The sequence below is a fragment of the Thrips palmi genome, unplaced genomic scaffold (assembly GCF_012932325.1).
Source record: "Thrips palmi isolate BJ-2018 unplaced genomic scaffold, TpBJ-2018v1 HiC_scaffold_6, whole genome shotgun sequence".
NCBI classification, from domain to species: Eukaryota; Metazoa; Arthropoda; class Insecta; order Thysanoptera; family Thripidae; genus Thrips; species Thrips palmi.
In genome coordinates, this window is record NW_023144633.1 from 2924324 (window position 1) to 2948444 (window position 24121).

Below are 24121 nucleotides of genomic sequence, written 5' to 3' on the forward strand. Positions count from 1 at the left end.
GTAATACCGGTGTTGCTCTTTACTTTCAGCATTGAAGATGATTTTATCACTTGGAAGGAAGGCTTCTGGCCTGCAGTGTGTGAGCATTTCGGTCTTGAGACTATGGGAGAGGACGTCAGTGTCCGCCAGTACAAGCTGACAGAGCACTCCGAAATTAATCCTGACCGTCTTTACACTGGAGAGGTTGCTCGTCTTCACAGTTTTGCTAACCAGCGCCCGTAAGTTTAATTGAGACTATTAATTTGTTTGTATTACTCTGTGCAGAAATTTACCTTTACTTTTTTTGTTCTGTTTTCAGACCATTCGACGCTAAGAATCCTTTCCTTGGAACTATTAAGGTGAACCGCGAACTACACAAGACAGGCGATCGCCAATGTATGCACCTGGAGTTCGACATTGAAGGGTCTAAAATGCGCTACGATGCTGGTAAGTTTTTTATGTGAAAGTACATTTTCGAGTCATTTGTTATTAGCTTGTATGTACTGTATGTACTAACGCTCTATTTCCTGCAGGTGACCATATTGCACTCTATCCCGTTAACAACAGCGAAATTGTCAACAAGCTTGGAAAGCTCCTTGACGCTGATTTGGATACTGCCATAACTTTAACCAATACTGATGGTAATTTCTTCTGAATTTATTTTATCTAAACTAGATAATCCATTTGAGTTTATAGTTACACTAAATTTTATATCATTTTGCAGAGGAATCGAGCAAGAAACGTCCATTCCCTTGCCCAACAACTTACCGCACTGCCTTGACTCACTATTTGGACATTACATCTAACCCACGTACTCACGTGTTGAAGGAACTCGCCGAGTATACCAAGAACAACAAAGTAAGTTGTTTTTTTATGCATCCCATAGTCCCCCCCCTCCTAATCTGAGGACTAATTAGTTACTTTTTATGTTTTAGGAACAAGAAATGCTTCGCTTGATGGCCAGCACATCACCTGAGGGCAAAGCTCTTTACCAAGATTGGATTATCCAAAATAATAGGAATATTTTGCACATTCTTGAAGATTTGCCATCGTGCAAGCCCGAAATTGACCATGTTTGTGAATTGCTTCCTCGTTTGCAGTGCCGCTATTATTCCATTTCATCATCACCTAAGGTATGTTCACATGCCTTCCCAATTCTCTATTCCCTGCACTTCTTTCACTGTTAAAGTGTGTTCCATTGTACTGGTAACATGTATCTTATTTTATAGCTGTACCCAACAACTGTTCATGTTACTGCTGTTGTTGTGGAGTATGAGACTCCTACCAAACGCATCAATAAGGGTGTTGCCACTACATGGCTGAGGGACATGAAGCCTGTTGACCCAGAAAAGAAGTTCTTGGTTCCCGTTTTCATTCGTAAATCCCAGTTCAGGTACAGTGCAGTTTCAGCCGACTAGCCGTTGTGCAATTTGGTGTGTTGATAGAAAATCTGTTCATACATTTCGTTTTTACTGCCCATGTAGGCTTCCCACCCGGACACAAACTCCTATCATTATGATTGGTCCAGGCACTGGCCTTGCTCCCTTCCGTGGCTTCATTCAGGAACGTGCTCTGGCAAAGGAAGAAGGTACATTTTTTTCTATTTGATTCTTTCTGTCCATTAGTCTTTTTAGCGATACTAGTAATAATGATTTTATTTCAGGCAAACCTGTTGGTGAGACCATTTTGTACTTTGGATGCCGCAAGAAGGCTGAGGACTATCTTTATGAAGAAGAGCTGGAGGACTATGTCAAGAAGGGCGCTCTGAAGGTTTGGAGCTATTTCATGCAAAGTTTTTTTTTTTTTTTCTTAGCTTCTTTAACTTTGCTTTTTAAATTTCATTGTCTTTTTCTTTGTAGCTTCACCTTGCTTTCTCACGAGATCAAGCACAAAAGGTATATGTAACCCATAAGCTTAATGAAAATGCTGATGAAATTTGGCGTGTTCTTGGTGAGAGCAATGGCCACATTTATGTATGCGGGTAAGTTATGTTTTACAGCTGTCTTCCATTGCTTTTCTACTGATTGCTGCAAAATGTATTTAATTCATTGATCTTATCCTTATTTCAGTGATGCCCGAAGCATGGCCAAGGATGTACATAACATTATTCTCAAGGTAGTTCAGGAGAAGGGTAACATGAGTGAGCAGGAAGCAATTGCATATGTGAAGAAAATGGAGGCCCAGAAACGTTACTCAACTGATGTCTGGAGTTGAGCGGTATTTTGTGAGGGTCTGTGCTGGTCACAGAACAGAATAATTCTTGCCAGAACTGCCAATTTGATGTCAATGAATGGGATCAATTTGTCAAGGTATCTCTCTTGTATGGCTTTAAGATTTTGTTCTTCAATATTATCTTTTGTTTATTTTTTTGTTTTTCTGTTGTTAAAAAAATCAGTGTACAAATCTTTTAATGTTAAAATTCTATGACATTTTATTTTTGAAATAGCTAAGTCACAGAGAGTGAGATATTTGAAGTTTCTTTTAACATATGTGTATTAGATAATTACCTCCAGAATATTTGCTCATGTTTAAATTTATTTGACATTCCACTTGAATGATGATTTTCTATGTAGGTAGAGAACTGTTATGCTTACCATGTTGGCTATTTTTTTAACTTATACTGTGTATGTGTGTATTGTGAAATTGAGTGTGTGCTTGACTATGAGTATGAAGTAGGCTACTTATAGCCTTAGGATGCTATTCTTCCATTGCAATGTGTCTTACTTTCAAATGTCAGGACAGCCTGACTTATTGTGATATTCTAAAAAAAAAAAAATTGAAAAAAAATTACAGATTTAATCAATTGTACATGTGATTCCCTCCACATAGACCACATGTCTGTAATTTTCAGTCTCATTTCATGGGCATGGGGGCTTTGAAAGTATTCATCTTGTAAATCAAACTGCTGCCAATCTGTCCTTCAGTACTTATGATCAAGTTTCTTAGAACAAATTTTTTAATCAAATTTTATCAATATCCGTTGTTTTAGAATTACCTTGTTTATACTGTGTGTTCCAACATCGTTACTCTATTGTTAATAGAATTTATGGGTGAAGCTCTAGGTAGCCTATTTACAGTTGGAAGAGTACTTCTTCACAAGGTACAAATGATGAAAAGGTGAATGTATATATAAAAATGGCAAATGATAGTTACTGGGATTTGTCTCAACCTTGGAAGAGGAGCAATCTCTATTTTTTTAAGCAAAATTGGACTACATTTTTTAATGGATTCATCATGTTATTTATGAAATAGAACTTGTAAATCTGCCAAGACTAGCTTTTTAATGCTTTCCCATCCTACTCTGAAACCGACTCGATCAGGGGCGTCAACGCTACCTTTGCGCACTCAGCCACCTCTTTTTTGTTTTTGTTCAAAAAGTGAACTGAGGAAAATGTTGACATGGCCATTCAAGTGTAAATAGACAACTTTTAAAAACAAGTAACTCTTTTATTTGTACAAATCAGTATTTGATAACTGAAATTTTACAGACTTAAATCATCACATTTTTATCTATGTACACAATTACTGTAACAGCACATCCTAGGTATGTACAGATCGGCCATAGGCGTAGACTATTTGGACACATAAATATTCTATAACAATTATTTCACAATCAATTTACAATGCTTATCTTGCTCCAGAATCTCCAGGAGAGCTTTAATTAACAATAAAATTACTGTGACTAGAATACAGGAAAAATATGGTAGGTTTACCAATGTTTCTACACAAAATAACCTGTTCTTCAACTGGTTATATAGCTTTTTTTTTTTTTTTCTGAAACATTGAATAAACCAAGCTAGTGACAATGATTATCGAATATTCCACAAAGATCCTGTCCTACAGCTCCTACAAGTGCACAACATGGTTTACTTTCGATATTTCATTTTCCTTTCAATTCACTAGTTTACAAATCACTTCAGAGTCATATCACTAGGTACAGTCTATTTAAGAATTCTAAAATACGACCACTGCACTCCATATGTGACACAAATTACAAAGCACAACATATGAAATCCAAGCAAACAAAAACTTTAAAATCTGACTAGATTTTAGACTTCTAAATTCCTGAATTCCTGATTTGATGGTTGTCTGTACAACTTGTTTAGTCCCAGAACTCGTACATAAACAATAATAAATATTAGTTATCATAGCCCATTGCTCTACAAAATTTTAACTGGCCTAAATTACATACAGTATATGAAGGATAATGCCTGGGGACTGCACAAAAACCTAATAGAGTGCACCTGCACCGCAAGTGCTTTCAGAGCTGAAAGGTTTACACACAATATTAACATAATAATGTATCAAACCAAAATTCTAAACACCATCACTTATCTGATATTTCTCAGGTGAAATCTCATGGAGAGAACAATGTACGTATTTCCTTTGCCCTGGTTCATTGGTGGGGTTGACAAAAAGCATAGTCATTGTATTGGGGAGTTCTTAAAAATGCAAGGCCAGACTGAAGCTGTGATGGCACAAAATGTGGTGGAGAATTCTTGTTGGGTTGAATGTGGCTGCGATTCTGAGGATAAGAGAAAGCACCAAGTTATGAATTTGCTAAAAAAAAAGCTATGTTTCATGTACACGAATGAATTCAATTGAAAATAGGAACCTTTTGCCATGGTTGTCCTTTAAAATTTAGGGTAGTAGCTCGTTTAGGACCTGTACCTTTGGATACTTCTGCAACAATAGAGCACATTGTTTCCAGTTAGCAACAAAATTTCAAACTCAAACTTAACTTAGTAAACCTTTTATTAGGCATTACCGTTTTGTTGGTAGGTGTCTGAATAGTGGCCGGCATGGCCTCTCTTGATGTGAGGAGTGCAGGGTGCTGGTTCACAGCTGCGATTCCAGCTCTGTGGAAATAAATTGAAAATAGACGTGAGACATACAAATGAGATAAACAAAAAATTTTAAAACAGAATCTCTTTTTTTTTTCCAGTTTGAAAACTTACTAAAGAGGGGAAAGGTAGATTAGGAGGGGGGCTGATTAACGAAGAAGGCATAGACTGTCCACTTTCCACCAGGGTGGTGGTTGCGTATGCCACAGTGCTACCAGACCCATCCGAAACACCACTGGCACTGTTGCTGCCACTACAACACTGCGATTCACAATCACAGCTGCAGGGGCCTCCACCCTCAATGTAATCCACTCGGCAACGTCCGCCACCGCTGCCACTGTGGGGTCGGCACCTGTCTGCATGTCCTGGGTACTGGCCCTGGAAGGTACTTAGCAACGAGTACTTGCTTCTCACTTCCGCATACTCGGAGGTGCTACCAGACCCTGAAGATCAGAGGAAATATTTTTTGTTAGCATGCAGAAATTTCTCAGGTAACAACCAACCAAAGAGGAGAGAAAAAAATTTACCTGCACATTCACTTCTTAAAGGTCTTGCTTCGGCATACTCGGGTCCACTGATAGAGCCTGTTCCACTCAAAGTGTTGTTGGCACCCCAAAGCATTCGAGTGCCAGGCCGAGGGGCGATGCATAGGGGAGCCCCTTCCACTTCCGCTTCTGCTTCCGCTACCTTAAGGCTGAGGACACCTCCATTGGATCGGGAATCTAAAAATGAGAAGAGCGTCGTGTGAAATCTTGAACAGGGACACAGAAACAAACAGTAAAATAAAAATTCTTTCAGAGGTTTGATCCTTACCATACATATGTAAATGTGGATATCCTCCTTTCTTGGCACGATGTTGGCGTCGGTGAAGGAACAAAATAGCCGAAAACAGCAGCACCATGACTGCAACCATACTTCCAAGGAGAGCCATAAACCATGTTTCAGTCACTAGATCATTGCTGTTATTTCCAGCAGATACTCCAGGGTCTTGTTGTGTTGGGGGGTGACTACTTGAAGAATGGTTATGATTTGTTTCAGAATTTGTGACATGCCTGAAAATAATTAAGACAGTGAGTTTCAAATGCATTTTAAGTCAGAAAATAGAGTATGATATTCAAACCCTTGTCACAAATTATCTTACCGATTCTGTCCAGCTGGAGACTGGAAGACGATAGGAGCACCAAAGGGTCCCCTACCAGCTGAAGTAACAGCTGCAACTACGACATGGTAAATCATTTGCTGCGACAGATTTGACAACAATAGCTGCTGAGAACCAGTAGTATCGGCTGCAAGAGTGACGTTGCTCAAAAGTTCTGGAGGATCACCTCCTTTCACCACCACCTAGAAAAAACAAACAGAGAGGTGAATCTTCTACATTAGAATAAAGCCGCAGTTAAAAATAGAAACTTTTCATTTTTTCTCTAAAACTAAAATAGATTGTGCATTCACTTAATATAATTTCAGCGTATTGTTTACCTCGTAGCTTTCAATAAGTCCATTATGGGAAGCAGGAGGGGGAGCAGTCCAGGTGATGGAAACGGTGCTGATGTTCAGGAATTTCGCCTCCAGCTGAGAAGGTGGAGCAGTTGGGGCTACAAAAAAAGCAGAAATAAATGTGTTTGCTCCGGAGAGAATAAATAAAGAATATGGGTAAATAAATAGAGAAGTTCACATACCATCAGCCAACGTTCGGACTTCTTGCATGTTTGAAGGTCTTCCTTCCTCCACACTATTAAACGGCACCAGGAAGAACTGGTATTTTGTGTAGCAGCTGAGACCAGTGACAATGAATCCCAGTGATGGAGGACCAGACTGCAGAACTGTCAAAGTATGGAGCGACTCCTCATTCACAGACCTCCAATAAATGCTCAGACCTGTCACTTGTTCTGGATCAAAAACCTATTGAAAATAAGAGGACAAAAAAATCACAGTGAAACTACATAGCACCATTTACAGCTTAGGGAATATGTTGCGGCAAAGATGACATACCTCCCACAGCAGTTTCACTGAGTTAGCAGACACAGGAAGGACTTTTGTAAGCCTGACAATAGGTCCATCTTCCACTGATGCATCCTCTTCTAGCTCCGATTCGATGCTGACTTCAGTTTCGTGGATGGGGAGAACGATCGGCACAGATAGGTCAGAGGGTAAAGAGAAACCATGCGAATTTTCAGCCCGAATCACAAACGAGTATGCCACACCGGGTGTCAAATCTTTTTGCATGTATGTGGAGGTGGGGACTTTCTGAGCTGCTACTTCCCATCCGTCTTTCTCTGGGCCAAACATCTCCACCTAGAAGGACAGGAGGAAAAATGAGTTAAAAATCCCGTTTCTTTAAAAGTGGCACAGTAGGAACCAACTGAATACGTTACCTGGTATCCAACGAGAGGGGAAGAGCCTGCCTTGTTGTTCCTTCGCCACGCCAGCGTGACACTGGTGTTGGTGCTGCTGACGATGTGGGGCCGGCTGGGAGGGCCTGGGGGGGATCCCTTCCGCTCACTTTTGTCAGGCGCTGCGTTTGATACAGTCAGCGAAGCAGATAGAGATGAATGTCCTCTTTTCGATGAAACAATGCATTTGTAAGTTCCACTGTCCGAAATTTCCACAGCTGAAAGAAAAAAGAACAGGTTGTTGAAAAGTCATTGGCAACATAAACAAGTGCAATGTGGATGGATTTTCGTCGCCAGCTCACCTTGGAGGTGCAACGAGCCATCCGAGTCCTGCCTGACTCTGGGCGGCTTTCCCGAGAGAGGCTTCTCGTCCTTGTACCAGGCGACGGTGGGCTGCCCCGAGGCCTGGCACGGCAGCACCACGCTGGCGTGCGGCGCCACGGTCTGGTTGGTGGGGCCCAGCTCGATGACGGGGGGCGGCACCTCCTCCAGGCCCAGCACCAGGAGGCGCGTGCGGGCCACCAGGGCGCCCGCCGCGTTCACCGCCGAGCACACCAAGACCATGCCGGTGTCCGCGCGACTCACGTTCTGCAACAAACCAACAGTCCGCGTCAGCGCTGCGCCGTCAACGCACCAGACAGTGTGTTGCCCTCGGTGGCCTCGGTGGTGGTGCCTACCTTGACGGTGAGCAGAGCCGATCCGTGCGCGGATTGGTTGACGGCCAGGCGGCCCGCGCTGGCGCCGGGCTCCAGAAGCGACCGGTTGCCCTTGAGGGCCCAGAAGACGGAGGGCGTCGGCGAGCCGAGCGCCCCGCAGTCCACCACGGCGTCGCTGCCCTCCTCCACCGTGAGCAGCCCGGGCGGCGTGGGGCCCAGCACGGGCATGGCTGCGGCAAAGAGGGCAGTGAGTAACTGGCGGCGTCCCGTGTGCCGGTGCACAGTGGGCCAGAAGACCGGTGGAGGCGGTCAAAATTCTAGACGCGTTTTGAGCTCCAGAGTCGCTAAATCGGACTCGAACGGAGCGTATGACCCCACCAATGGACTGCTCTCCGAACGAGGAGTCCATTGGTGGGGTCACACGTTCGATTCGCTGGACTTACCGATGACGGTGAGGGTGGCGGCGGCGGTGAGGGCGCCCGCCTTGTTGTCGGCCTCGCACACGTACTGGCCGGCGTCGCCGAGCTGCACGTTGGTGATCCTGAGCGCGCGGGTCTCGGTGACGTGCACGCGGCCCAGCGGCATGGCTAGAGCACTGGTGGCGGTGGGGCCCGCGCCGCCGGGGGGGCCCTCGCTGCTGCGGCGCCACAGCACGTCCGGGGGAGGGTCGCCCGTCACCGAGCAGGGGAACTCCACGTCCGAGCCGACGAGCGCCGTCGTGTCCTGGGGGCCCTTCTGCAGGCTGGGCGGCACTGGAACCGAAAAAACAAAGTTGCAGCCGCCGCCGAGATTCGAACCCGCGGCCGCCTCGCCACGACGACACTCACCTGCCACCTGCACCAGCACCTCCGGCGCCTCCCTGATCCCCGCCAGGTTCTGCGCGACACACTGGTAGCGCCCCGAGTCGCTGGACCGCGCGCCCTGGATGGCGAGGTTGGCGCCGTCCACCAGGCGCACCCTGAAAAACAACAACAACAAGTGTCAGCAGACGCGTCTGATTTAGTTTTAATCCAGGACGGAGGTTGTGGTGGGCTCACCTCTTGTCGGCCAGCGGGTCCACCTTGCGGCCGTCCTTCCTCCAGAACACTGTGGGCTCCGGCCGGCCCCGCGGCGGCCCGCACTGCAGCATGGCGGTGTCCCCCGCAGACACGAGCTGGGCGGCGGGCAGCACTCGGAAGTCGTGGCGCATGACTGCGGCAGACAGACAAACAAACATCACTCCCTGGTCGCACCACTGGAAACCTATTTTTCTGTTTTTTTTTCCGAACGACATTATGTTTCAGTTGAAGAATATTGCATGACGGAGGACCGACCACAAAGCGTACTGTTTTCCCGGGGGTGCCTTCCGAGCCAGAAGCACTCGGTATGAATAACGCGAAGGGGAAGCAACGCCGACCGCCGCGGAGTAGGTGCGTCGATAACCAGTGTACCCGCGGTATCGCCCGTCAGTTTATATGTATGTATTAAAATAAAAACAAAGACACGGAAAAGAGGGGCGGGAGGAATAAAAACACAAGAGGGGCAAAGCGAAAGGGAATGTCAAACGAGACCGCGGCGGAAGGGAAGGTGCACTGCATAAATCAAGAGACATGGCGAGACATAAATCGAGCGGCACCCTTCACGTGGACGCGGCGCGGCACGACGTGCCCCCGGCTTTTATCTCGCCGGCCAAATCCACTGCGGCGAAGCAGCTTCACACAACTTCCCCGGAACTGGACGCGTATTTTATTTATTTTTTTCCCTCCCTCCCTCACTTTTTCCCTCACTCGGAAAGCGCGCCGCCGCCGCCGCCAGAGTTTCACCGTTCCCGTTGTTTCCCCGAAACGGACGCAACAGAGACCTCTTTATTCAGCAGGAGAGCCGGAGAGAAATTTCCCGGAGACCAAGAGGTGAAAATTTCAGAAATTTTCCTGCGAGCCATCACGAAAAAACTAAAACGTTTTTCAACTCTTTTAAATTTTTTTTTTGTGTTTCCCATTGACGGCGATCACCATTTGCAGCAGAGCTCTGCCCTGCCCGTAAATAAATAACGAACACTTTCCCGCTTTCGCGCTAATGGCCGAGTCCCTTTTCCACTTTTTTTCCAGATTCCTTTTTTTTTCTTCTCTCGGGTGCCGCCGCAGGTAGTATTCGATCCCGGGTCCAAATAAAACGGCCACGTCTTTTTTTTTGTGAAAGTCGCGCACAATCTGGGACCCCTAATTTGAAGGGGGATAAATTTCTCGAGTAAATTTCAGCAGCGCAGCGGCCCTTCAGGAGCGAGGAGAGTGAGGAGAGAGCGAAGAGAGAGGGGGAGAGAGAGAGAGAGAGAGAGAGAGAGAGAGAGAGAGAGAGAGAGAGAGAGAGAGAGAGAGAGAGAGAGAGAGAGAGAGAGAGAGAGAGAGAGAGAGAGAGAGAGAGAGGAAAGAGACAGAGAGCGCCCCTGCGGGGCAGGCGTAGGCTTCCCGCACGACTGTCTGCCTCGCCGTGCGGCCTACCCTGGACCTCGCAGGCGCTCCCCGCGGCGCGCTGCGCGCTGCGCTCTGCGGCCGCCACGGCCCTAGGGAGCCTGCCCCGCGATATCGAAGAGTCGCTCCGTCTCTGTCGCACCCATTGGGCTCTGGGTGTGAGAGAGACAGAGCTTCGTGACGAGTGCAGGTTGGTACTCACATGCGACCTCCAGGTTGGCGTCCTTGGACACGGCGGTGCCCGCGCCGTTGGTGGCGACGCAGCGGTAGACGCCGGCGTCGGCGGGCTCGACGCGCAGGAAGAAGAGGTTGCCGCCGGGCAGCAGCACGCGGTGCGCGCCCAGGCCGGACAGGCGGTCGCCGTCCTTGGTCCACGTCACGTTGGGCGCGGGCCGGCCGTCAGCCTTGCAGCTCAGCGTCACCGGCTCGTGGCGCGGCACCGCCGCCGGCACGGGGTGCTCCGTGATGCGCGGCGCGCGGCCCTCCGCCGCACCTGCACCAACAAACAAACACGTTAGTCACTTCCAATGCAGGCACCACAAAGCCTGGGGGGAACATCATCAGGCTCGGACTGGCCCCCAAAAGGCCCCGGCAGATAAGACCGCAAAAGGCCCCCGATCATCATTGACCTTCATGACCAACTTTGTGAGGCTGCCGCTCCCACACAAGTTGCGGTCAATAGCCTTCCCGTACAGGACATGAAAGACTAGGGTCTTAAGAATTCTAGGGCGTCGAGGGAGGCCTTTTACGGCAACTAGATTGGACACAGTAGACACCCAAAGTCAGCAAAATCAGCAAATTTCCGATATTCGACTACTTTTTGACCAACTTTGGTCCCTAAATCGTTGCGGTCAAAGGCAAAATCGTTGTGGTCAACGTCTTCCCTATACAGGGCATGAAAGAGTAGGGTCTTGAGAATACTAGGACGTTGAGGGAGGCCTTTTACGGCAACTAGATTGGACACAGTGGCCGCCCAAAGTCAGCAAAATCAGCAAATTTCCGATATTCGACTACTTTTTGACCAACTTTGGTCCCTAAATCGTTGCGGTCAAAGGCAAAATCGTTGTGGTCAACGTCTTCCCTGTACAGGGCATGAAAGAGTAGGGTCTTAAGAATACTAGGACGTCGAGGGAGGCCGTTGGCCGCTACTAGATCGAAGCAGTGGCCGCTCAAATTCAGCGAAAACGGCTACTTTCGGAGATTCAATCACTTTTTGACCACACTGAGAAAACCTTACAAACTATTTTGGGCCTTACAAAGAGAAGTAGTTTGTATAACAAAGTATTTTGAGCATACATAAGCTTACAAAGTAAATACTTCGTAATTTACGAACTATTTCTTCGTATAACAAAGTATTTTAGTTTGTTATATGTATGCTCATAATACTTCGTAAGGTTTTAAGAGTGCAACCTCGTGACGTTACTGGTCACAAATCCAAAGGCCCCGGCATATTTTTCTGCCTGTCTGCCCTGGCCAGTCCGAGCCTGAACATCGCATTCACATCCACAACCGCGGACGGAGCGCACTTCGCGACGGTAACGCCCCGTGAGTGCGAGAGAGACAGCGCGACAGTGTTTCGGAGTCAGGCAGGAGGACTTTTCGGCCGCCAAGCCAGAATACCATTTGAAATGAGGACCGAGACGATCGCACCGCGTCGACGTGCTCGCGCTGCAAACGTCCAAAGTCTTTTTCTTTTTTTTTTTCGCGAGTGTGCTGCGCCGCGCCGTGGGCTTCGCCCGGCTTCCGAATCGGGACTGGACCAGTCTGTCAGCGACCCGGCACCGGCGGGATGATTCCGAGAGTCTGTCTCTGTCGCACCCACGGGACGCCCCGTGAAGCCACGTGAGTGCGAGAGAGACAGAGCGATCGGTCTGCAGCGTAGCAAACGCGGCACCGGCACGGCAGGGCACGCCAGGGCACGCCGCCACACCAGCAGGGAGCCTCTGATTGTTTTCGCGTTATACGTCGACGCGGCTGCAATGAGCCGAGAGGGCCAATTATCAATACGCCAGGCAAGCCGAGCGGCAAGGCAAGCCGACCCGTGCCAACGCCAGCCGCCAACCGGTCCGAAGGCCTTCGGCTTGTATGGCACCGCCGCCGAGAGGCTCTGATACTTGGCCTGGCACGATTCGTCGTCGCGTCCGTCCGGCGCCGTCTTTGGCCCGACAGTGTCGCCGCGGGGCGTGCCGCGAAAAAACGCGGCGCACAGTGGGCCAGAAGACCGGTGCAGGCGGCCGAAACCCCGGACGCGTTTTGAGCTCCAGAGTCGCTAAATGGGACTCGAACCGAGCGTGTGACCCCACCAATGGACTGCTCTCCGAACGGGGAATCCATTGGTGGGGTCACACGTTCGGTCCGAGTCCTGTTTAGCGACTCTGGAGCCCAAACCGCGTCCAGGATTTTTACTGTCCATGGGATGAGGGTCGATCCGACCCCGGTTCTTTTACAGTGGCGTTGTGGCCGCGGACCTATACACCGGGATGCAATAACCCGCGGCACGCCGAGGCTGCCTGCTATGCAGTTCGGCCCCGAACGCGTCGCTCTGTCTCCCTCGCACTCGCAAGCTGCCGCGAGGGCGTGCGAGAGAGAAAGAAAAGCTGGTGCACTCTGGCGCCCTGGCCGTTGTTGTCGCTGTTTCGCGCTTGCACTGTGCTTGCCTGTAAAATGCATTGCCCGCGTTTCCGAACCCGAATGGCCTCAGTTTGTCTCTCTCGCTCTTTCGCCCTCGCGGCCGGGGAATGAGAGTCAGATTGCTGCTGCCTCGCTCGCTCTCGCCAAGACGGCCCGCCTCGGATTGAGAGTGAGGGAGAGAGAGACGGAGCTAGGGGATGGCAAAGCAAACCGCCCCCGCTGCCAGGCCCACTATATCTTTTTAATGGGCTGTGAATCTAAACGGGGGTACTCGGGTACCCGCCCTGCACTGGCGGACCCGCCCCCTCTGGAGAGGCCAGGACTCCAGGACCTCCATGTTTCTGGGACTCCAGGTACCGACGGGCAAAAGTGCTTCCGACCGGGCCGCCGCACAGTGGGCCAGAAGACCGGTGGAGGCGGTCAAAACTCTAGACGCGTTTTGAGCTCCAGAGTCGCTAAGTGGGACTCGAATCGAACGTGTGACCCGACCTATGGATTCCTCGTTCGGAGAGCAATCCATTGGTGGGGTCACACGTTCGGTTCGACGCCCATTTAGCGACGCTGGAGCTCAAAACGCGTCTAGAGTTTTGGCCGCCTCCACCGGTCTTCTGGCCCACTGCGCTCAGCCGCACGGCGCGAGTGCCAGCCACTTGTCCAACACAATGCGCGCAGTGTGGGGACTGTACAGGCACTGTGGGGTTTTGGGTTCGGATCGCCTCGCGCTGTCATACCGCGGACGCGCGCCTTCCGTTCGTCAGTTTCGTTCACTCATCCGAGCGAGCTGCTCATTCATTCATCACTCTGTCGACGCGCGCGCGTTTTGGGCGCGCGGCACGCACGCAGCCTGCTCGAAAAAAACTTCACACAAGCGATCCCCTGAAAAAACCGCTGTCACCGCCTTGTCTGGCGAGCAGTATTTTTAAAGGCGCGGCGGCGGGGCGGCCCGCGGTCGAAATGACTAATGGCGCGAAATGGTCATTACTACACGGATTCCAAGAACACACACAGCCACACGCACACAGACGTGCGCGCGCGGCACTAGAGCACCATCGGTGCTTCCCCGAGGACTCGCTGCGGCCGTGGCCAAACCCCGGCCGATGTCCCTGAAATGTTTACGATGTCGCAGGGCGTCGCTAGACGGCAAGGCGGTGGCTCCAGGCCGGGGCGACAGCATGGCGCACAGTGGCCCAGAAGACCGGTGGAGGCGGCCAAAACCTCGGACGCGTTTTGAACTCCAGAGTCGCTAAATCGGACTCGAACCGAGCGTGTGACCCCACCAATGGACTCCTCGTTCAAAGAGCAATCCATTGGTGGGGTCACACGTTCGGTTCGAATCCCATTTAGCGACTCTGGAGCTCAAAACGCGTCTTGAGTTTTGTCCGCCTCCGCCGGTCTTCTAGCCCACTGTGCGGCGCGGCGGCCTGGCAGGCGGCGCCCAGCAAAAACGGCGCCAACACGCGGCCCGGGGGTGGCTCGGCGTGTCATCTGCATCCCTCTGCTTGACTTTGTCAGTTTAGTCGCTCCGTCTCCCTCTCTCTCGCTCTCGCACCCCAGCGGCGCGCCGTGCGAGTGCGACAGAGACGGATACACGAGCGCTCTCGGAATCAGCCAGCTGCAAAGCGGGCCGTCGCCTCGGACCCTTTAGGCCCTGTAGGCCCCACGGCCCCGCGCGCCAAATCAGCGCCCGGCCGAAACAAGACAATTTCCGACGGAGGGGGAAGGGGGGGGGCGACAAGGAATCGCAGCCCCCTTTCTGATCCCCCGATCGGGGCACAAAGGGATCCGGGAGCCACTCGAGGAGCGAGCGCACCGATTTCGTCTCTCTCGCACCCCAGCGGGGCAGCCCAAAGACTGCGAGAGAGACGGAAGCCTGCCAAGACAATCGCCGTCCGCCTGACGTGACGTACTCACTCATACCGATGAGTCCGCTCCACCGCACACCCGTCCGCGCAGATAAAAATCAAACTCCCCCCTCCCCCTCCGCACCACTGCTAGGCTCACGATGCGCGTCCGATATCTGCCCGGAAACACCACCGTAAGAAGCAGTGGCACCCCCTCCCCCTCCCCTCCCCTCCCCCCGGACAAAGACAACAACGTCGTTCGCCGGGGTGGGAGCTTTGGCGAGAGCAACGCCTGATTCCCCCGGATTTGAATGGCGTAACAACACGAACAGAGAGGGGATGGGTGGCAACGCGCGCGCGCACACACTCACGCACACACACGCACACACACACACGCACACTCACGCGCGCACACACACACACACACACACGCACGCGCGCACACACACACACACACACACAACCAACGCTTACACCTGGGACGGAAAGCTGGGCGTGCCGTAAAAACGCCAGACTTACACACTCAGCCCCTTGACTGCTTGCGCCCCCTTCCCCTCCCCCCTCCCCCAAATAATAATCAAATGAATAGAAACGACGACCGAGGAGCGATTCCACGCGATGCGTGTGCCAAGGGCAGCAAAAGGCGGGCAGGGTCGTCCGTTCCCGAAGCGGAGCGGCACAGGGGCACGAAAAAAAAAGTTACGGCAGCGGATTTGCGCAGACTGACGCGTCGCAGAGTGACGACTTGACTTTTGAAACGGCTTGGATCACCGCAGAGTCCAGTCGACTCCGGCAGTCTGCAGTACATTAGACTCCAGTCGACTCCAGTGGTCCTCGGGGCTCCCTCCAGTGTAGGCACAGGCCTTTTCCTTCCGGTAACGACCCGGCCGATCCGAATATCCGCATCCGGCGCCAAGACCGGCCAAAGACGCCCGCCCGCCAAACTCCATTCCCTTTTGTCCTGCGCCCCCTATTCATCCATAGCGCCATGGAGCCGCCGCCCCCTTTTTTTTCGCGCCCTTTTGTCACCCTGGTGTACAGTCGCGCGAAACGCGCCACGCACCGCCTTCTCGATGTGGGCCATCGATCCCAGCGCAGGGCGCACTGGGTCATCAAGGGCCGACCGATTTTTCATCCCGATCCGCGCAGCAGGCTGGGTTCCGTCACAGAGAAACCCCGCCGCGCCAAAAAAAAAAAATAACAAAAATAAAACAGAGGAAGAGGAGAAAAAGTGTGCAGCAGTTTTCGCGCCAAAAGTCTTGTTTTCCCGCCAAGTTGGTGCGTGGGACCCGGACGCCATAGAGGGCGGTGCCCGTGCAAGGAGGAAAGCAGCGCAGCGGCAAAGGCGGTGCAATGCGACACTTTGTTGACACCGCATCGTTATTGCGACAGTTTCGACGTGTGCTTTGTCTGATTTCGCTCACACTACTCTCACTCATACACACACACACACACACACACACATACACGGAGGGCGAGGCGTCTCAGTGGCAACGCAAGTAGCAGGGTAAGTGCGAGCAGAAAGATGATATCTTGTTGTACGCGTTTCCGCCACTGTATACCGCGTAAACAACTCGCGCACTATATCACCTGGTGTGTCCATGGCCGGGCAGACAACGATCTTTCGGGAGGCGGGTCACGGCACGGCACGGCACGGCACGGCGCGGCACGGCACGGCACGGCGCGGCTGCAGCGGCCTTGCACAAACTTCTCACCTTCCAACAACCCCGCGAGGGAATCTGTCTGGACGCCCTTATCAAAACGGAAAACCGCGAGGAAGGGAACTCGAGCAGGCGGACTTGGAGTTCCAGCGAGGCGAGCCTGCCGTGTGCAGCCAGCGCGACCTGGGCACAGTGGGCCAGAAGACCGGTGGAGGCGGCCAAAACTCCAGACGCGTTTTGAGCTCCAGAGTCGCTGAACAGGACTCGTACCGACCGTGTGACCCCGCCAATGGATTCCTCGTTCGGAGAGCAATCCATTGGTGGGGTCACACGTTCGGTTCGAGTCCTGTTTAGCGACTCTGGAGCTCAAAACGCGTCTAGAGTTTTGGCCGCCTCCACCGCGCTGCTAGCGGCAAGGTAACGCGAGGTTTACTTCGTGCCGAAAAGCAACCTGTCTCTCTCGCACGCGTGCGGCGTGCCGTGGGAGTGCGAGAGAGACAGAGAGCGGCGGCAGGTCATCGTCCGACACACGGCACTCGCGTACCTGGTCGACACAGTTGCCGCTTTTTTCAGACGGAGTTTCGGAAAACTTCGCCGTCGGAGACTGACACCACCACTCGCAATCGAGTTGCTTTTATTGTAGTTTTCGGAACGAGGGAAAGAAAGGAGCGAGTTTTATATTTCTCTATCGATAACACGAGGCGACGTATAAACCTCGGAGGGGAAACAGAGTCGGTGAATGGAATGGGTCCGTCTCATCGACACCCCTGATGCCTGCGTGCCTCACAGAGATACCGGCACGAAAAAAAGACGAGTGTGAGCGAGACAGAGACAGGTAGAGGCACCGGGGCCGCCGTCCGCACCTTGAGATTACGCTCACATCCGAAGACTTTATTATCATTGGTCCACTGATAAGGCCGCCAAACAACCTCGGATGGGGAAGCCGTGCTTCGCACTCTTAAGTCCTTAAAAAACTGTTTCGAACCTAAGAAGGAAAACTGTCCCCGTTTACAAAGTATTTTAAGCATAAGCTTACGACAGTACGGAGTGTCTTTGTATCTCATAAAAATTATCTCCCAATCCGTTTTTCAACGAGTTTTGCCTCAGCTTTTTAATTTTTTTTCAAAATCGTTTTTTAAGCTGATCTTTCTTTTTGGCAAAGTCCCTCCGGGCCAACAACGGCAACGGGTCAGTATTATTCTCCAAGTGGGCGGGTCCGAGGAGGGAAGGGGGGGAGGGGGGAGGGGAGGGAGGTCCCAGAGGGTGCTCCACGGGGTTCGCATTATGAATGGACCGTGCTAGCGATCCGGCTACTATAGGCACTCGGGTCCAGGCGGCAGAATCCGGCAAGGGGGGGGGAGGGGGGAGGGGGCGGAGGAGGAAGGTCGTCCTTTACGTCCCATGCGGAGTAGCAGCTGCACACGCTCCTGATACCTGTGTGACACTTCCCTCGCTCAATAGACAGCGGCGGCCCACGCTACACGCAAAAAAAAAAAATAAAAAAAAAATTGTGAGTTTTTTTTTTAAAATTTTTGCTGGCTTTGGCTCTGATCCGTCGAAAGGCGCTAATGAGCGCGTGAACCGCGAAGCGACGAGCAAGTAGCGGCGGATGGACATCAGAGAGCCCACCGCACCGTGCTTGTGTCCGTCCGCACGCCTCTTTTTTCGTATCTCTCTCTCTCTCTCTCTCTCTCTCTCTCTCTCTCACGCGAAAGCTTTCCCCGCTCGCACTTGGCGCGCATAAACAGGGCGCTAATGCCGGTTTTGTCCGATGCCTTTCACTCGCCGGTCGGCGCCTTTTGTGAAAGGACCACTACGTGCCGCTGTACCACCTTGGCAAAAAAAATAAAAATTAAAAGAGTGTTGTACCAAAAAATTAAAAAGCGGCTTCCGGGATGGCGAGAGCAAAGTCCGGGATTTGGCGGTGTGGTGGTTGCGGCCGTGCTGGACGCGTCATTGGCTGCAGGCAGGCGGGCAGGGCGGGCAGGGGTTGGACGGGGTTCAAATAGGCCCATTGTCACAGCGAAGCGCCGCGAAGCCCACCGGGATGCCTTTGTGTACACGCGGGGCCCACCACTACACTGTCAACCCCGCCACTGCCAAATCCGACTGCCACGAAGAGTCACCGCACAGTGGGCCAGAAGACCGGCGCAGGCGGCCGAAGCTCTAGACGCGTTTTGAGCTCCAGAGTCGCTAACCAGGGCTCGAACCGAACGTGTGACCCCACCAATGGCCTGCTCTCCGCACGAGGAATCCATTGGTGGAGTCACACGTTCGGTTCGTGCGAGAGAGACTGACGCAACGGTCCGTTGTTGTGATTCGGGGTGGCCACGCCACCCGTTTACATAAAGGCGGCTCTAAGCGAGCGGTTTAGCGGTGTGGCGGCGCGAAGCCATTCCCACATGTAGCGTCACGGATTAGCGGCCGAATTCTATGAGTTTCGCTGCACACACACAGGGAAATCGACCAAAACTATCGGTTTTATAGTTCTTTTCACTAAATCTTAGTGAAAAATTCCGTGAAAAAAATCCACTTTCTTTTTTACAGTGCCGGAAAGATGCACGAGCTGAGTTGTCCCCCGGGCTCGCGCTGCGCATTCCTTTCAAGAAAAGTTGGCGAGAAAACTTGCTTCCCGGCAACAAGTGGCTCCGTCTCGCGTTCCCTCCCCGGCCTTTGCCGGCGCCCCTGGCTCCGGGCTAACAAGGTACCAGTGTACACATCAGCCGTGGGACCCCCTGGCTAACGCTACAAGTTTTCCACATTTTTTTTTTAAATCTCAGAGGTTCGAATCCCATGAAAGTTCTTTTTCGTGGAGTTCTTTCCTGGCCGTGGCCCGGGCCGCGCCGTGAGTGCGAGCGAGACAGACAGACGTCGCCGCTCCGCATCGGCCTGCGGGTGAGACAGAGACAGACAGCTGTTTGCGCGTTCGCCCACAAAGTGACGCGCGGCCCTCAGCGCTCATTACACAATCTCGGAAAGGCAAATACCGTGCCGGCCTCTGCAAATAGCCGAGGACCCATCCCCCTTTCCACCGCCTTCCTCGCAGGTGTAACTCCGAACGCCCCGGGGCCGCCTCGCCGCCCCCTCGCAAACAGAAGAACGCACACAGCCACCTGGCCGACGCTGGGCGCACCGGTGCAGTGTGCACGTCACATGTTCATTGCCGGAGACTCCCAGAAACAAAAGACAACCAAAAGACGCCACAGAGCAAACTCACAGCACACCGCACAGTGGACCGGTGGAGGTGGCCGGAGACTCCAGCCAGAGCGAAATCGCACGCTCCTTCCCAGAAGGCGAAAATTTCATCCCCCGTGATGTGTGTCTGTCGCATCCTCACGCTCGGCGGCGCGCTCTCGTAAACACGCCATTGTCCCTGGAGTGGCCATACTCGTCGCTCCGTCCCTCTCGCACCTCCGGGGCGCCCCGCGAGTGCGAGAGAGAGAGAGACAGCCTGTTGCCGGATTGATGGCCGAGATGGGCATCGCGTTGACGTGCCGACGGCGCGCCGACGGCCTCCTTGTGCTGCCGCGCGGTGCTGCTGCAGATCCCCTTTGAGATTGCTGCCCCGAGTCGCCCTAACTGGATTTCGCACCGCGCCGCCGGCGGGCCGACCCGTCTCGCCGATCGGGGGAAATTAAAGGAAAATAGAGCACAATGCACGTCGAAACAGAAACAAAAATTTTAAATAGAACCGAACGGCGCGGTGCGCAGTGGGCCAGAAGACCGGCGGCCAAAATTCTAGGCGCGTTTTGACCTCCAGACTCGCTAAATGGGACTCGAACCGACCGTGTGACCCCACCAATGGATCGCTCTCCGAACGAGCAATCCATTGGTGGGGTCACACGTTCGGTTCGAGTCCTGTTTAGAGACTCTGGAGCTCAAAACGCGTCTGGAATTTTGGCCGACTGCACCGGTCTTCTGGCCCACTGTGCGGCGTCGCCTGGAGGGAGGGACACTTTCCAGTGTAGGACGCGGTATTGCACCAAACGCGGCACCGACTCGCTGTGTTGCTCCACTACCCTCGTCCGCCGCTGCCACGCCCCGCCCCGCCCCGCCCCGCCCCGCCCCGCCCCGCCCCGCCCCGCCCACGGTTCCAGGAATGCCGCCCTACCTGGAGAGCCACGCCGCGCCACGCGCCCTCCAGCTTCCAGTGCACCGTCATGAAGTCCGCGACGAAACTGGAACTGCAGGGGGCCGCCACTGGCAGTGCTCTCTGTCTCGCCGTCGACTGGGTGCGGAGTCAAATTCGCATAGAGCACGACGCTGGCAGCCCCCGCGAGGGAGAAAGAGACAGAGAGACCCCCATACTCCAGCAGCACAGTGCCAGAACGGAGGCAGCTAGCTAGCCCCGCGCTTTTCCGAGAGAACAACTCCTCACCTTGCCTCGTCTCGAACCTCGCTGTGTTCGCCCTCCGCCAAACGTCTCACTTCAAGTGGGCTTCCGTTCGAACAAGACCTCGCGCGACCGCCCCCCCCCCCCCCCCCCCCCCGCCTTCCTGCTTGACTGCCCCGCCACAAAAGCTCGCCTCTCCACATACCTTAAATCTCGAGGCCATTATCGGTAAGTAGCTGAGCCGGCAAGCCAAGCCGAGGCAAGGCAAGCCAAAGGCGAGCCCCGTGACGCAGTGGCGGCACACTGTGCGACGGCACGGCGGCACCCAGGAGGTGCAGCAACAGGCACCCTCAAAAAAATTTAATTTGAAAAAAAAATGACGCAGTCTGGGGTGGTTTGCCATACAAAAAAAAAAGCCTTTGACGAAATCAACAAGTAAGCAACATGCAAGCAAAAAAAATATTATAAAAACACCGAAAAACAACTCTGAGTGAAATTAAATTTTTCAAGTTGTTAGGCCTGTCCTGATTTAAGGCGCTGCTTTCCCCCGGCCGTGCCTTAGCCTTCCATTCAGACCAAGCATCCATCTATCCATCTCGCTGATTGGGCAGGGCGAGGCCCGCCGCGCGTCAGCGTGGTGCGTTGTGTCGGGGTGTCGCCGCGAGGAGTTGGACCCGAAACGAATTTCTCACCTCGAGAAGCCGAGCCTGAGGGATTGTGCCCGGCCGAGCAGACAACGAAATGCGAGTCCCCGGATCGCCAAATCCGCAGTAGGAGAAGAAGGAAGTCAGTGACAATGAAGTGGAGGGGAAAAAAAGTGAGGCTTCTCATATTATGTTGGGTTTATTTTTATCGAGACGGTTAATTAGAAGCAAGCGTCACGGTACAAGGTGTGGCTCGTTGGCCGTGTCGGCCGGGCGGGGCGGGGCGGGGCAGGACCTCTCTTTGGATTATCCCCAATGTTTAGTGTCGGCGGACACGGCGGCTGAATGGATCGAGGAGTTGTGTGCTCCTCACTGAAAGGACTCCCAGCACACGACGCGCACCTGGGCGGGGCGAGGCGGGGCCGTCCTCCAAGGGCCCCTGCTTCACGGTGACGTGGGTGCAGGGGACGGACACAAGCAGCAGCGGACTGATTCCATGAGTCGTTTTCGTCGCTCTGTCTCTCTCGCACTCATAAGAACGCCCCATGAGTGCGCGAGAGAGACAGAGCAAGGACTCTCTGAATCAGCCCCGTCCACGCGCATCACACTGATAAGAATTTTTTCGTGACGGCAACCGACTCGGTTTCGATCCATCGGGAGGGCTCATAACTCAAAAACGCCGAAAACCACGGGAACGAAAACGGTGATAGAATTTCCAGTGGGTCACCGCCGTAGTTTCCGGCGGCCTCGACATATTTAACACGATTAGCTGCCCGGAGCCAACGATGCCGACGCCGCCGCCCTGGAGGAGGCCCTGGAGAAGCCCTGGAAAAGGCCCTGGAGGCCCTGGAGGAGGCGCGGTAATGGTTCATGACAGTAAGTGGCCTTTTCTCAGCGCGCTGGAGAGGCTAGTGAGCGTGGCCGCGACGGCCGAGTCGTCGCTCTGTCTCTCTCGCACTCATGTGCCGTTCTTACGAGTGCGAGAGAGACAGAGCGACGACTCTCGGAATCAGTCCTGCAGGCCAGCCCGTATCCACCGCGACGGCAATCAAAGTTTTTCCCGGCAGCTTTCCCTCTGCCGCCCTGAAACTTCCATCCATCCCTCCCAAAGCGTCCTCCGTGTACAATGATCCCGGATGTGCCGTGGACGCGACGCAAATGATTCAGACGGGGAAGGGGGGTGGGGGGGGGACGGCTGGCCGACTTGAAACTGATACTGATTAGGCCTTTGTCCCAGGGAAACTCGTCCCGATCCGCCCAGCCAGGCCCGAGGCCAGGCCGCCCCCACCTTGGCCCCCACGCCCGCAGCACCGTCTCGCCAAAGTTACCCGGCACGGACTATGTATACTTCCCCGCTATGAGAAATCCTCGGCGTCCCGGCGCAAACACGTAGACTGTAGTTCGATACCCCGCGCCGGCCCACGATTTTTCACCCCAGACGCGCGGCCCCCGCGGGCTCTGTCTGTCTCTCTCCCACCGCAGGGACGCCCCGCGAGAGCGAGAGAGAAAGGGACAGCTCTGCGGCGGCGGCGCGCTCCAGCCGCTCCAGCCACTCCAGCCGTCCGCGGGGGCCGCAGGGCCGACAGGTACGTTATACGATACCTGGAGAGTCCGGCACGCTGGAGGGGGGCCGCACTGCGGAACTGGAGAACTGGAGCCCGCTTGGAGAAGGACAGCTGGCCGGCCTGGCCGAAAAAAGCGGGAAAAATCCTACCCCCTACAGTGGCGCCGCTGCCTGCGAAAACGCATACAAATCTGCCTCCGCGCGCCTTGGCCTGCCTCTGGCCCTTCTTCCAGTGCAGCAGCGCGCACTCTGGATTATTCATCAGTGCACACGACAATGAGAACGAGGCGCCGGGCTGGCGGGGCTGGCAGGCAGCTGCCGTTGTTGTTGTTGCTATTATTACTTTTGGAAGAAACTCGAGAAGGCGCGCTGGCTGGGTGGCTGGCTGCCTGACTACCCCTTGCATGCAAGGTAAACACAACCCTGTGGCCGCGCAGCCCCCAGCCGCCAGGCCGCCAGGTTCGGCGAGGTTCGGCGAGGAGGACTTCTTTTCAACGTGGAGGTCGGGCAGCACCCCGAACCCAACCACCTTCCCAGATGGAAATTCATCCTACGATTCGGGGTGAAAAACGACTTTGAGTCGTTTTTGGACTGCATCTGCGAATCGAAAATGAGTGAGAAACACACATCACACATGCACACACACACAAGCCTGGGAAAAGGGCAGAGTTTCGACGTTCCGGTAAATTCGTCCGCTTCCACCGAAAAAAAAGGAAAGGGGGCGGCGGCGGGAGGCGAACCAATGGACCATAGGAAGGCAAGGCATGTGTGCAGCAATTAGCCCCCGTGCTGTTTCAGCTGTGCGGTGTTTACGTCTTTGTCTCGCACGCGGCGCGCGTGCCGCCGCCACGACACTGTATTTGTTTGCCTTGTTTACCTCAACATAGCGCGCCCACGTGTGTGTGCGTGTGCGAGTGTGAGGTGCACGGGCTCATGACTGCGTGAGAGTGGTGCGGGTGAGTGGTGGTGGACAGGTCAAGGGAGCAGCGGGAATATTCCAGCGGAAATGAATTCAAATAGGACACACATTTGCACAACGTGCGTAAGAGAGACGAAAAACTTTTTGAAGGGACTTGTTGAAATTTAAGATTTTGTATGTGTGCCGCATGTGGTGGCGACCACACGGGAGGG

The 24121-nt window shown here is 53.2% G+C and overlaps 2 protein-coding genes across 2 annotated transcripts in view; one reads left to right on the top strand and one right to left on the bottom strand.

Annotated features, from left to right (window-relative positions):
- Nucleotides 1–3245, top strand: part of LOC117651502 (NADPH--cytochrome P450 reductase) — a 15764-nt gene extending 12519 nt beyond the window's left edge. The window contains exons 7-16 of the mRNA XM_034395544.1: nucleotides 30–218; nucleotides 299–426; nucleotides 513–620; nucleotides 704–837; nucleotides 915–1112; nucleotides 1209–1372; nucleotides 1464–1567; nucleotides 1643–1749; nucleotides 1839–1960; nucleotides 2049–3245. Of these exons, the coding sequence (XP_034251435.1) occupies nucleotides 30–218; nucleotides 299–426; nucleotides 513–620; nucleotides 704–837; nucleotides 915–1112; nucleotides 1209–1372; nucleotides 1464–1567; nucleotides 1643–1749; nucleotides 1839–1960; nucleotides 2049–2193 (1399 nt within the window). The 3' untranslated portion in view covers nucleotides 2194–3245. The remainder of the gene's footprint in view (nucleotides 1–29; nucleotides 219–298; nucleotides 427–512; nucleotides 621–703; nucleotides 838–914; nucleotides 1113–1208; nucleotides 1373–1463; nucleotides 1568–1642; nucleotides 1750–1838; nucleotides 1961–2048) is intronic.
- LOC117651977 (roundabout homolog 2-like) lies at nucleotides 2813–21005 on the bottom strand. The gene is made up of 18 exons (XM_034396604.1): nucleotides 20988–21005; nucleotides 10519–10798; nucleotides 8907–9060; nucleotides 8697–8827; nucleotides 8313–8621; nucleotides 7891–8099; nucleotides 7516–7801; nucleotides 7196–7431; nucleotides 6813–7115; nucleotides 6500–6722; nucleotides 6300–6415; nucleotides 5965–6164; nucleotides 5637–5875; nucleotides 5351–5545; nucleotides 4938–5266; nucleotides 4748–4838; nucleotides 4595–4662; nucleotides 2813–4504 (listed from the first exon to the last, which is right to left on the bottom strand). The coding sequence occupies exons 1-18, from the start codon at nucleotides 21003–21005 to the stop codon at nucleotides 4376–4378; spliced, it is 3516 nt and encodes a 1171-aa protein (XP_034252495.1). The 3' UTR covers nucleotides 2813–4375.
- Between the last annotated feature and the right edge of the window lie 3116 nt (nucleotides 21006–24121).

Coding starts and splice junctions, on each gene's coding strand:
- LOC117651977 (XM_034396604.1), bottom strand. Junction 6,165..6,299: donor GACTTATTGAAAGCTACGAG/GTAAACAATACG, acceptor TGTTTTTTCTAG/GTGGTGGTGAAAGGAGGTGA. Junction 5,267..5,350: donor TTTAAGAAGTGAATGTGCAG/GTAAATTTTTTT, acceptor TCTGATCTTCAG/GGTCTGGTAGCACCTCCGAG.